Source organism: Rhinatrema bivittatum, unplaced genomic scaffold (genome assembly GCF_901001135.1).
Source record: "Rhinatrema bivittatum unplaced genomic scaffold, aRhiBiv1.1, whole genome shotgun sequence".
Lineage (NCBI taxonomy): Eukaryota > Metazoa > Chordata > Amphibia > Gymnophiona > Rhinatrematidae > Rhinatrema > Rhinatrema bivittatum.
The window spans coordinates 47,854-61,973 of NW_021821052.1; the positions used below are offsets into that span (position 1 = coordinate 47,854).

Consider the following 14,120-nt stretch of genomic DNA (forward strand, 5'->3'; position numbering starts at 1 on the left):
CTGTGAGCTTCTGTCTCTGGTGGACCTGGGAAAAGGATGCTGGTTTCTCTTCGTCTTGTCTTCCGGCAGGCGAGGTAATGGGGAGTCGCCCCATTTGTTGGCCAGTTTCTCTAGTTCGCTGCCGAACAGGAGGGATCCTTTGAAGGGCATTCTCATGAGGCGTGTTTTGGAGGAGGCGTCAGCCGACCAATTTCGAAGCCAGAGTTGTCTCCTGGCTGCCACCGTGGACGACACTCCTCTGGCTGCTGTGCGCACTAGATTGGAAGCCGCGTCAGTGAGGAATGATAGTGCTTAATTTGTGGCGCTCGGATCGGACAGCGGGCGGCGCAGCGAACAAGGCCAAGATGGCGACGGCGAGCATGCGGGCAATATGGTGACTTCCTCGGAGGATCTCCACTTGGGCAGACCCTGGAACAGCCAGGGCCTAGCCCTGCTAGGGCGGATCAACCCGGTGGCACAGATTCCGATCGCCAACCTGTGCTCCTCCTCGATCTTCGGAGACCGGATTAAGTAGAAGATTTCCACCTTACCTTGTCTTCAGCGCTTCCCGGTTTCACTCTGGGCGGTCTCCGGCTGCAGGGGGAGAGGGCAAATACCTTCACCGCCGCACTCGAGGGGGTGCACCCGCTGCCTCTCAGCCGCGCCCGAGATCGGGGGCTAAGTCCTCGCCGCGATTCGGCCGCCGAACCGAGGCTGCCTCTACGCCACGCCGAGGGTTCGGGGGCTATGTCCCTGCCGAGATTCGGCCACCGGACCGAGGCTCACCTCTGAGGTACCACGGAAATCACCTCGGGAAACTCAACTGGGGGAGGGACCCGAGGGTATCACCGCAGGAGTGCGGGGCTCATCTTCAGGTAGGTTTCTTCTTTAAATTTCGGGTTTTGTTCTTTAATTTTGGTCTAACGCTCTGAGAGCGTGCAGATAGTCCCTAACTGCTATGGAGACGGAAAATACTGAGGAGCTGCACTTCCTGCAGGGGTATATGTACTAGGGGCTGACATCAGATTGAAATCTGATCCGTCTCCAACTGCTAACAGGAGTACACTATACCCAATTGTCCTGAGTCTATCTGCTACACGCTAGGAAATTGAATATTCATTGAAAATATCATTAAGAGCAGACTTGTTCATGACCTTCAAGGACCTAAGTTGAATTTTTCTACTCTTACAATGTAACGCTACAGCACAGGAGAATTCCTGATGTATTCAAATCCAGTTTATTGACTGTGTCTCGGGATAAGTCATTTGACTTCCTGTAGCTCTGTTTACCCAAATATGATTGATTAATAACGTAACACTGGTTTTCTGGAAAACTTTCCTGTGGACACTTTCATCAAGTTCACATACCATAAATGTGTTGCCAAGTCAACAATTCCAGCATTGGCTACAGGTGCTCCTGGAGCATAAAATTGTAACATGTGAGATTTTATTTGTATAAATGATATCTAAATGTAAAACTATTATTATTAAGAAGATATGACTATGATAATTAGAACCTCTTTGAAATCTAGAAAAAAAAAGAAAAATATCAGTTTTTATGGAACTTAATACTGCAAAGGCAAACATGACCTAAAATCTATTTCGTTTTCAGTATTTTAAAACTGAGTCATAAACACAATTGGGATTGAGCTCCACTGCATTTTATAAAAAATAGTACTTAAGTTTACTTTCACAGAAGTTAAGAGATACAATTGCACAATGGTGGTTACAATGGTAGAAATACATATAGTCAATAAAATGTTTGCGAAATACTGAAAAACTTTACTGTACAGGTCTGCATTAGAGAACAGCGCTAACAGGCAAACTTAAGGACATTACATCTTCTTAATTTAGATCCTTCAATCTTTTTCTTTCAGGAACACAAATAAAATATATGGTACACATTAGGCTACCAAGATCTTGATATGTAGAAACAAATAGATTAACTTAGATGACATAGGTAAAAGAAAAAGATATTCATGCATTTAAGCCACCAAATAGTTTTTTTTACTTTAATATAAGGCATATCATTCATCTTATTAAACAGTCTTCAACCACCTACACTTTCTTTAGTGCTTTTTTTTTTTTTTATGACGCCATAAATGGCCTTGTAGACTCAAGAATTAAGGAGATAGTTGTAGTTCCAACAGGTTCTTTTTTTTCACAGGTTCTGTTCTTAGAACACATGATTAAAAATGCATTTTATTAATGGAAAAAGAATTTCAAGATACAGAAACAACTTAGGGGGCTGTATCAGAGTTGTTGTTTTTTTTTTTTTTCACAAACTCCTCTTTTGAGGAAAAGAAATTTATGCTTCATCATCTGTTTTAATAATGTGAAAAAGTGTGACGTTAAAGAGGACCTGATGCCCATTGTTCCAGGCATAGAGAGCTCGATCTCTGGAATTGTAGTCAAGCATGGATATATGAAAATATTGATTCAGGAAAGGAATGTCTGTATACTCATATGTGGAGGTTTTTGTGGAATAAGAATAGTAGACCTTGGCTCCTGTTAAATGTGAGTTGGTAACGTACAACGTTCCACATATCATGAAGGATTCCCCGGCACTTCTTTTTGGATAGCCTGTGTCCCAGCTCTTTGTCACTTCTAGGGTATCCTGGTTCAGCTGGCTGATTACAATGTTGCCTGCGTTCTGATTGGTAGCATAGACAGCCCAAAGACCAATCTCATCTGCCATCAGATCGATGTCTGAGTAGCCACCCCAAGTGTAGGGGTATACATTGTTAAACCCAGCGTACTCCAGGCTTCGCTGGGCAAGCACTCGGCCAGTGTCAAAGTTGTACTTGATTATGATGTTGCTCTGATACTTGTTGAAATAGAGGGAGCCATTGTAAACAACGTGATTGGTCCCTGCCCATTTGAAAGGGAGATTGTATGTCCTTGACTGGGCCCCAGTGACAAAATCTGCAATCGATTTGTATTCACGAACAACGTTATTTTTGTAGTAATTGTCCATATACCAGACCTAGAATAAAGAGAGAACAGACAGTAAATGGAAGTCTATGACAAAATGCTTCAGAATGTGCTGTACCTTGGGAACAATATATTAAATAAAATTCTGCCGGCAGCAGAGTAGGACAGTTTAGCAGCTATAAAATGCACTCCAAGGAATCATACAGATTTTTAAAAAAAGTACTGGTCAACTAATCCCATTTAAGAACCTATTTCAGTACAGATTTTTCCTATAGTCACAGAATGGGAAAAAATCCTTTTCTGATTATAACACTGGATATGTAATTAACCCTGGGTTTGCCATTTGGACCTTTTCCTACCAGGCAGGGTAATGGTTTATCAAACACAATGGATGTGGAGTAATAATATCACACACAGAATCGTACGGGACAAAGGAAAATGTGTGATAGCAGGTAGCGCTGTTCGAGTTGCTACAGAAATAATCTTATGAATCTTCGGAGTATGCAAGGAAGCTGTTTATTTATAAAGCTTAACAGCTTCCTTGCATACTTTGAAGATTTATAAGAGTATTTCTCAATCGACTCGAACAGCAGTACCTATCACACATTTCTCCTGTCTCAAATGGTTTATCAGACATTCACTGCTCACCACAACAAATATCACTATGTGCAAAGCTTCAATCATATTATGCAGTGGAACTAAAGCATAATGGGGCATACCAGACATAACTCAACAAATACATACTCTGACTGAATAATCAATCTATAGCAAGGGTTCATATGACAAACAAGTGAGTGTAAATATATGAGCTTATTTATTCTCCCAAGTTCTTTTCTAGATACATTAAGTTCTGATACCTGAAACCACAGATGAACCAAAGAGGTTTTTTTCCCCATTCTGCATCTATGGAAAAATATTTAGTACATTTGACCCGTTCTGTTTTCATCTTGTATATGCTATTAACCTCCAAGTCCCTTTGAGAAACTTGCAAATATGAAGCAAAACTATTACTGTTCTCTGCTGATTATCAGTGAAAATGTCTCAAGAGCACTGCACCAACCTAGTAGTACTATAGGAAAATTTTATTTTTATTTTATTTATAGACTTTTTGATATTCCGCCTTTACCAAATTAGTCTCAAAGCAGATTAGCATCAATTTATAACTAAATATGAAGTATAGTAGTGCAAAATTAACAATCTAATAGGGAACAGGAAGGAGATGAATTTGATTATTTAGGATAGTAAAAGGGTAGTAAAAGGAGAGATGGATAAGAAAGTTGTGGCAAAGAACTTAGTTTTATGGGAGACAATAACTAAGAATAGCTTCTGTGGTGATGCTATGGTCTCAACATCAAGTTCTAGTAGTCAAGGGATAGTGGAAGTCTCTTTCTTAATATTGTTGCTGCTTGCCACCATTAGATGAAATTAGGGGAAGGCTTGAATGAATAACCAGGCCTTGGCTCTTTACCTGAAGGTGAGATACGTCTCTTGGCATAAGGATAGAAGTTTCTTGTTCCAGATATCAGGGGCAAAGCAGTTGAATGCGCAATGCCGAGTATAGGTTAATCTGGCAGAAAACAGGTGGTTGGTGGGGCTGGGGGGAGGGGGAGGATAGCAAAGCCATTTGGGAAGATCGAAGTTCTCTTTCAGGGATGTAGGAGAAAAGAAGCTGGGAGAGGTAATCAGGGTGCTATATCGTTGACACACCTGAAGACAAAGCAGAGAGTTTTAAATTGAATACTACTTTGGACTAGGAGCCAGTGTAATTGATTTAGGATAGGGGTTATGTGGTCCATTGCTTTGCTTCCTATCACAATTCTTGCTGCTGTAATAATAATAAATCAAATATGGCTTGGTTTCAAGAGAATGGTAATGAAACCCTAGGCAGTGTTCACTGAGCGAGTTGTAGCCCAAGGCAGCAATGGTATCAGGGCTGATGCAAGGATATTAGGCACCTTAAGTAAACCTTAGTCTGGCACTGACCTTCCCATTATGCCCCAGTCATGCCCTTTCCAAATACAGCAACAAATTATGGATATGCGTGATACTTCACGCATATCCAGCATAGCTCTCTGCTTCAACGGCAGGGGAGAAGAAAAAAGAATTCGCACTCACAAAGCGGGGAGTAGCTGGCTTGTTACGGCGGTTACTACCCCAAACCAAATAAGCCTGATACTTCACTTTCAATGCATTTCCAGCATAGCTCTCTGCTTCAACGGCAGGGGAGAAGAAAACTGATACTTCACGCATATCCAGCATAGCTCCCTGCTTCAACGGCAGGGGAGAAGAAAAACAACCAATAAGGGCTGAATAACATAGTCTGGGTAAAACAAATAAGCATGGGTGTAGCTTGCTTATTGCGGCGGTTACTTCGCCTACTACCCCTAACTAATCAAGCTTGATATTTCACTTGGATGCAGCTCCATCACTGCTCTCTACATTAATGGTGGGGGTGGAAGGGAAATAGAACCAAAGAGCTAAGAGAAACAAATAAGTATGAGAAAAAATGTGTGAAGCTTGCTGGGCAGACTGGATGGGCCGTTTGGTCTTCTTCTGCCATCATTTCTATGTTTCTATGTTTCTATAAAAGATTTTACATGAAAGAACATTCAAAATAGTCTTCTGAGGTAAAAATATTCCTTATTTAATTTATATTCCACCTTTCAGGAACTTCAAAGGAGATTTGCAACATATATATTATATTTATATGCACTGTGATACAGACCAGAAAACTCTGCAAAAAAGACACTTGGAGCCTATATGGTATTAGGCCTATTGTAATCATGATGCATGTGGGCTTGGTCCTCAAAAAGCCACGAGTAAACTGAATTACAATATATAAACTATCTATGCCAAATCAGCAATAACTGCTAGTACTCAGTTTCAACCTTACCTATGAAAAGGCAACACTGCAAATATTGAAGCACCAATATACCTCTATAAGGGAGTGGCCCTATTCCCCTTCCTTAACCTGTGTGAGATCAGGATAGAGACCCAGTCCACCTTAATTCCCATAGAGGGAGAGTGCTGTATGGGTGGGATCCTGCTGGGCAGGATAAGAGACAGAGCCCAGCTAGGAACAGGAAGCCCCCATGCCTCCAGGAGAAATATGCCTCTTTGGTAAGCTAGTGTTGGGTAAACTGCTAGAAGATAAGCAGTCTACATATGCTAAATGCTGATTTTTGTTATAATAAAGTTGTATGAAGAAAGACTGGTGTCAGCATGGTTCCTGCCTCCAGCCTATGAAATTTCATTCAGCTATCCTACATATGATGTCAATTCTGAGATTTCTCTCTATGCTGAACACAGACAGAAACCCAAGTCACCAAGAGGAGGAAAAGAAAGAGAAAAAGTTTGTGTGTGCCATGATTAAAGAAATGGATTTGGGCAAAAGAAGAAGAAGTACTGTTAATGCTGCAGAGCACTGAAGAACTGAAGCGCTCTTTCTCAGAGAAGAACACAGAAATGTTTTCCCCCTTAACAGAGAGTAGTCTTTGTGGCCTTTAGGGAAGAATAGTTTCAGGATTATAATGGTTTCTACAGAAAGTGAAGCTGCTAGAGTATGTGTGGTGTATGCACAGGGTGTGACCCTTCAGAAACAAGCTGTGGCTCTGCACTAAACACAAGAAGTCAACCGAGTGAAAACATGACTGAATTAGATATGCAAGCATTAATTTAGAGGCTCTTGGAAGGACAGAGGCAGCTGCAAGAAAGTTCCCTAAAATACCAGGCAGATTGGGCATATGCCTGGAGGGAGGAGGAAGCAACAGCAGTGCTTCTAAAGCTCAACTTGACAAAAGCCAAACCAGCACAGGACTTAGAACAATTGAAAGCAGAGGAATCACAACAGCTAAGTGAGTCACATGACTGCAGTTCTAACCTTCAGAGAGACAACAGAGAAAGCTAAAAGCAGCAGGTGGGCTGAAGCCAAATCAGACCCTGTATTGCAAGAACAGGGTGAGTACCAGGTGATTGATCCTGCAAGGAATGAGTTTGAGATACCAGAAAGCTCATGGTGGAGCTTCTTAGCCTACCCTGGAAGAGATAACAATAACTACCCAGATGGGGGCAGGACAGAATGCCTTCTCGATGCAGCACTGATTGGCTTATGGAAAGAAGCATGGAGGAGCCAGAGAGGGGTACGGCAGAGATCCCTGAGAGAGATGCTGTAGGCTGGCCAGAGGCACTGCAGAAGGGCCTGAGAGAGCCACTGCAGAGGAGCCAGCAAGAAGCACTATAAAGGAGCCAGAGAATGGCATTGTGGAATGGACAGAGTAACAGTGCAGATGAGTCACACCAGAAAGAAGATTGGAGGGCACTAACACAAGTGTAAGAGAGGCCACCATGGGAATACTCACATGAAGTCCAAAGAGTCCAGCCAGGAAAGGAGTGGAACCTGGAACCATCAATGGACTCATTTCAAGGACTGGGGGTGGACACTGTGCTAAGAGCATAATGAGTGGTGATAATAGTGCTATCTGGGATATCCCTAATATATGGGGGTGAGCTTGATCATAGAACCTTGACCCCTGACCCCACACCTACCTGGTGGGATGCCAGAAGAATGCAGGCATCCCACCAGGTAGGATGAGGCACGGGGGCAACTTGCAGGAATGACTGCTACTACCTTGAGATTAGTATCCTAATTCAATAAACGTACACACGGTTAATGCGACTCCAACATTGCTCTATGCTTCAACGGCAAGAGGAAATGTGAAAAAAAAAAAGGATTTGCATCCACAAAAAAGCAGGGGAGTAGCTTGCTTGATACGGCGGTTACTACCCCTAAAATAAGCCTGATACTTCACTTTCAATTATATCCAGCATAGTCCTCTGCTTCAACAGCAGGGGAATGATGAAAAGATCTCTGCTTCAACGGCAGGGGGAATGTTGAAAAGATGATTTATATTCAGACAACAACCAACAAGTACTGAGTTGCACAGGCTGGATAAACATGCGTGGGAGTAGCTTGCTATGACGGCAGTTACTACCCCTAAACAATTAGCTAGATACTTCACTTAGATGCAGCTCCAGCACTGCTAACTACATTGATGGTGGGGGTGGAAGGGAAATAGATTGATGGCAGGGGTGGAAGGGAAATAGAAAAAAAAAAGTCACTTACCAGGGACAAGAGTAACAGATAAGTATGGGGGGAAAAAAAAGTGAAAGCTTGCTGGGCAGACTGGATGGACCATTTGGTCTTCTTCTGCTGTCATTTCTATGTTTCATTTCTATGTTTAAGGGGAGTGGGGAATTGAGTCACTTCTCTGGGTGGGATTCAGGGGGAATGAACACACTTGGCCCAATAGGTCCAGTTTGGGGGGCAGTTATGTAAGGGAGCAACTCTATCCCCTCTCTTTAACCTAAGCAGGACCAAGCTACAGACCTGATCCACCTTAATTTCCATAGAGGAAGAGTGGTCTGTGGGTGGAATCCTGCTGGGCAGGATAAGAGGCAGAAGGTCCACACATCTCCAGGAGAAGTAAGCTTCTGACCCTCTCTGGAAAGTTAGTGTTGGGTACACTGCTAGAAGGTAAGCAGTTTACATAAATATGGATGGCCAGTGCCATCTTGTGCTCCTACCATGTGACAGGGGATGACCAATGGCACCGGTGTAGCCCCTGTGACATAGTAAGGGCAAAGGCTATCGGCGCCATTTTGATTACTGGCAGCTGATGGCCCGAGTGCAGGCGATCACTCCCGGACCCCCGCTGGACCACCAGGGGCTTTTGGCAAGTCTTGGGGGACCCTCATGACCCCCACAAAACTTGCCAAAAGTCCAGCGGGCTCCGTGAGCGACCTCCTGCACTCGGACCGTCGGCTGCCAGTATTCAAAATGGCGCTGATAGCCTTTGCCCTCACTATGTCACAGGGGCCGCCAGCCATCCATCCATTGCTCCTACCATGTGACAGGGGCTGACCAATGGCACCGGTAGCTCCTGTGACATAGTAGGTCAAAGGCTATCGGCGCCATTTTGAAACCGGCAGCTGAGGGTGTGAGTGCAAGAGATGGCTGCCGGACCCCCCGCTGGACCACCAGGGAGTTTTGGTAAGTCTTGGGGAGGTCAGGAGGGTGGGGGGGGTTGTTTAAATTGGCTCCTTTAGATGGCCGAATGATTCATCGAAGATTCATTGTGGGGAATTCGTGGGGAATCGTGGGGAATCTCGATACGTTTCGCTTCCCCACAAATATAACGAATATGTCCCTATACGTTGCAAATTGCCAATTCATAGGGAACGAATGCACACCCCTATTGTATACCATCATTCGGTTTCGCCATCAGAACAGTTTACAGAATCATGCAACATGTAGTCTAAACATCATCACAGTATCTTATCATGTAGTGTAAGTTGATTACATATAGTAGTTATTACTTGTAAGGCTCATTATATACAGTAAAGGTATTACAGCAAAGATATTACATAGACACTGTTGTTACATATAGGCTTGGGTTAATAAGTGAGGGAGAGAGGAATGTGTATAGGTTGGGTGAGGTATTATACATTTGGATCTCTAACAGCAGGGGTTTAACAATTCAAAGTATCTTTATATGAAGTGATTTATGCTATATGAGTTCAGTTGGGTGATCCATTGTTAAGAGTTCTTTGGTAGATCTGGGGATGTAGCATTTTTCTTGTTGGGTTGCGTGTGTACTTGGTAGTCTGGTTGGATGAGTGAATTTGAGTAGACTCTGGTGAACAGCCAGGTTTTCAACTCTTTTTTGAACATTTTAATGTTTGGTTTTGTTCTTATTCCAATTGGTATTGAGTTCCATAGTGTGGGGCTGGCGATGGATATGGCTCTCTCACGTGTTGTGTTTAGTCGAGTGGTTCTTGAGTGAGGGATTTTGAGGAGGCCTTTATTCGTTGAGCGTAGGTTCTGTTTTGGAGAATTACGATGGATTTGCTTAGCCAATTGTTTTGTTGTCCAATGATTATTTTATGCAGGGTTGTCAGTACTTTGTATTCTATTCGGTATTTTATTGGGAGCCAGTATAATGAGATGAGTGTTGGTGTGATGTGTTCATATTTTTTTGATCCAGTTAGAATTCTGGTGGCTGTGTTCTGTAGGATTTGGAGAGGACGGATGGTAGTGAAAGGTAGTCCAAGGAGTAAGGCGTTGGAGAAGATGAGTACTTACAGAACTATTCTGAAATCATCTTTTGTAAGGAATGGTTTAAGACATCTGAATGTCAGTAGTTTGTGATATCCTTCCTTTATCTTGTTGGTTATGTGGGTTTTGAAGGATAGTTCCTTGTCAATGATGATTCCTAGATTTCGCTTATGGGTGACAGGTGAGATTACTGTTTTTCGGTTTTCAGTTTTGAGCGGCTTCATGAGGGTGGTGGTGTTTTTTTGTCTAGGATGATTAATTCAGTTTTGTCAATGTTTATTATGAGTTTCAGGTCATTTAGTTGCTTTTTGATTTCCGAAAGATAGATAGCTGTTCTATCGTATGTATCTTCCAGAGTATTTTGTATAGGGACCAGTATTTGTATATCGTCAGCATATAGGAAGTGGGTCAGTCCAAGATGTTCTAGAGTGTGACAGATTGGGAGAAGGTATATGATGAAGAGTGTAGCTGATAGGGCGGATCCTTGTAGTACTCCTGTGTTGAGGTTTACTTTATTCGAGAGGTTGTTGAACATTACTTGGAAATTTCTATGTGAAAGGTAGGAGGAGAACCATTTTAATGATACCCATGATTCCTATTTCAGATAATCTGTCGATTAGGATGGCATGGTTGACTGTGTCCAAAGCAGCTGATAGATCCAGGAGGAATAATAGGTAACTTTGTCCTTTGTCAAATCCTCTGAGCACTGTGTCATTTAGCGAGAGCAGGAGATATTCTGTGCTTAAGTTTTTCCTGAACCCGAACTGAGAGGGGTGAAGAATGTTGTTTGTGTCAAGGTAGTTGGAGAGTTGGGATTGGGTGATTTTCTCTAAGATTTTTGCAATGAACGGTAAGTTTGATGTAGGTCGGTAGTTTTGAATGTTCTCTGGGTCTAGGTTGTTCTTTTTTATTAATGGTTTAATAATAGTAAAACCATACTAATAAAAAATAAATATTTTAAAATAGCTGATGAATAACACAGATTAATTAAAAACTCATTTAAAAATGTTCCAAACACCAATAAAATACACATTGAATAACACCAATAATTAAAACTAATAATATAGAACCTCCCTCCTTGCTTTCCATACCTGGAAACATTTGATTTCCAGATGCCCTGAGATTGTCCTGAATTAGCAAGGGGAGAAGGGGATGGGTGGTGGTGTACAAACTGACTCGCTCTGTCATACACACGCACATGCTCTCTCTCAAACACACTCATACACAATGACGTTCATTCACCCACGTGTTCACGTAGAGAATCACACAAGCTCACACACATGCACAAAGACACATGCTTCATTTCTCACTCACTCCCATTTTGCCCCTCTAAAAGCACAAGGGCAGCATCAGTCTCCTTCATCCACCCATGGATAGGACTCTTCCTATTTCTTTGGTATAACCCCACTGCTCCAGCCTGCTTCTGCTCCCCTTGGTCACAAGCACCTGCTGCTTCAGCTTTCTTTTCTCTCTATAGCCATGCAGGCTGTTCTTGCTCCCAGTGCTGTGTTGCCCACAGCTCCAGTTCTCTCTCTCTGACATACATGGGTCCCACAGCTCCAGCATATTGGTCCCTTTGGCTGCATGGGCCAATGGCTCCAGCCTTCTGTTCCCAATGCTGCGAGGACCCTGCAACTCCAGCCTGCTTCCTCTTTCAGTGGCTGCAGAGGCCCACTGCTTCAGCCTTCTGGTCCCAATCCTGCGCAGGCCTACGGCTCCAATCTTCTGTTTCTGATGTCATGTGGGCCCCATGGCTCCAACCTTTTGTTTCTGACACTGTTCAGGTCCTGTGGCTCCAACCTTCTATTTCTGATGCCATGTGGACCCCATGGCTCCGACCTTCTTCTGACACTGTTCAGGTCTTGTGGCTCCAACCTTCTGTTTCTGATGTCACACGGGCCTAGCTTCTCCAGTCCCCTTCTTTTCTATGTAGTTGCACAGACTTGCTGTTCTAGCTCCTGATGGCAGCAGCCATGGCATCTTCTCCTTCCAGCACAGGTACCTCTTCTACTTCTGGGCTGTGGTGCAGGAAGGAGGAGATGCCATTGCTGAGCCACCTCCAGAACGGTGGTGCTGTAGGTGGCTGCCTAATTTGATTAGTACATCTGCAAACCTTGAGTGATATGGGTTGCATTGTGAATCCTAAAAGGTATGGGGTAAATGGCACAGTAGCCTTTGCAACTCTAAAGGGACACAATAGGATTGGATGTTGGATTTCATGTGGGATTTGATCTAATTTGAGTAGAGGAGCATAAAATCACTGTTGGACAGACCTAAGGGACCTTTTTGGTTATCTGCCATCATTTATGATGTTGCTATGTTACTATATTAATACAAATCTTTGAAGACAGCACTTCAATGGGCACTGGCCAGATGAAAAATAATCAGTAAAAAATAAAACTGATCAGAAACGAAATTCCCGGCTGTCATGTAGTGCTAGCAGAGATTCATATTGCCTCTCATGAGAAATCTAGAAGAGAATTTAGGACAGTAGATCTAATCTCTCATTTTTATAACTGCATTTTGTTGTTTGTACCCTTGACTCAGACTGATTATTTGGTCAAAACATTTACATCATGTTATGTGTGTTATGCTTTAATGCAATTTACAGTTTTCCACAGTTGTCTTTCTTGCATTCTTTGATGATGTGGTGATCAGTGATGATTTGCTAAATTCTTTGCTGCTTCCGGCATTTGAGAGATGTAGGATTAAATGACCATATCACCTATTGTAATTGCTGAGTCTGAAGTGTGATTGTCTCCTGTATTTGTCTTCTATTGGATATGCAATTTAGCCGGGGATTTTATGTTTTACTATTGAGTTTCTTCCTGCTTATTTGGTGTTCCAGATAAATCAAAATCAGTTTCTGCTGGGATATGGCATAACCACCCTTCATTTCAACATCCTGTGGATTTTTCACTTAATTTATATTCCTCCCTCCTACTCACTTAGCCTAGCCATTACAATGAGAGTCCTGAGCTGGGGGCCACAAACGATGGATCCCTGTGGACACTGCCATTGTTACTCCTATGTCTGGCCTCTATTGGATTGATAACTGGGGCTCCCTTCCCTCAGGGGTCGTGAATGCTGCCTCCGCAGCATCCCTAACCCCAGCTGACCCAGGGAGCAGAAGGTCTGGCTGGAGAACTGACCTGGGTCCTCTGCCTAGCAATGCACAGCATGACCAGAGAGCTTCCAGGCCTGCTGCGATCTTGTTTTTAGACCAGTTCTGATCTTGTGGACTTTCCCTATTTTTGTTGGTGGTTTGCCATGTAATTGTCTTTTTTTTATTAATGTCCTGTAATTTATCGATTGTCAAATGTGGACACATTGTCGCAAAGTCTGCAATTGCGAGTGGACTTTGCACTAATTTTCAAAAGGAAAAAGTATGAGAATCCCTTTGAAAATTGCCTTGGGGTAAAGCATACGCAGACATTTGCACCTGCTTATTCTGTGGATACTTTTTCCATATGAAATAATGTGCATAGATTAAGACTGTATTGTTTACCTTCTCCAACCTAAATGCCCCCCTTGGACCTTCCCAACACGTCCCCTTCTTACTTGTTTATAAGCATGCACATTCTTGATCCTTCCTAACAGCCAATTTAGCCAGGTAAATAGATACTCACCCGAGTCAAGAGTTTCTGAAAATTGACTTCTGTAAATTTCATAGTGTGATTTTTTTTTATTATATCACTTTGCATGTGAAGCTTTTCTTTTTCCCTGTGCTCATAAAAACTATGTACAGTATAAAACTGTTTCCATGCTGCCGGACTTGGGATTGTGCTATGCATCACAGAATATTACAGTTTTCCCCTGCGCACTGACATTCTCTGCTACCAAATACTCATCATGAAAAAATGAGTTCAGGGGTAAGGAATCAAGACAAATTAAAATAAAAAATGGGTGTACAGTTTTCCTATACTCACACATGGTCATATACAGTACCTATAGCAGCTTGAAAATGAGTAGTACATGAATAAATAAAAACTGCAAAATGCTCAAGATATCCGCTGGAGTATTTTTCATGAAAAATATATTTCTACACTTCCCTGCTGTGGAAGAAGCTCATAATACAGTTAGTGAAATGCGGG

The 14,120-nt window shown here is 42.6% G+C and overlaps 1 protein-coding gene across 1 annotated transcript in view; it reads right to left on the minus strand.

Moving 5' to 3' along the window:
• Positions 1-2,286: 2,286 nt before the first annotated feature.
• LOC115082398 (noelin-3-like) overlaps positions 2,287-14,120 on the minus strand; it is a 60,282-nt gene continuing 48,448 nt past the window's right edge. The window contains exon 4 of the mRNA XM_029586617.1: positions 2,287-2,964. Coding sequence (XP_029442477.1) covers positions 2,287-2,964 — 678 coding nt within the window. The remainder of the gene's footprint in view (positions 2,965-14,120) is intronic.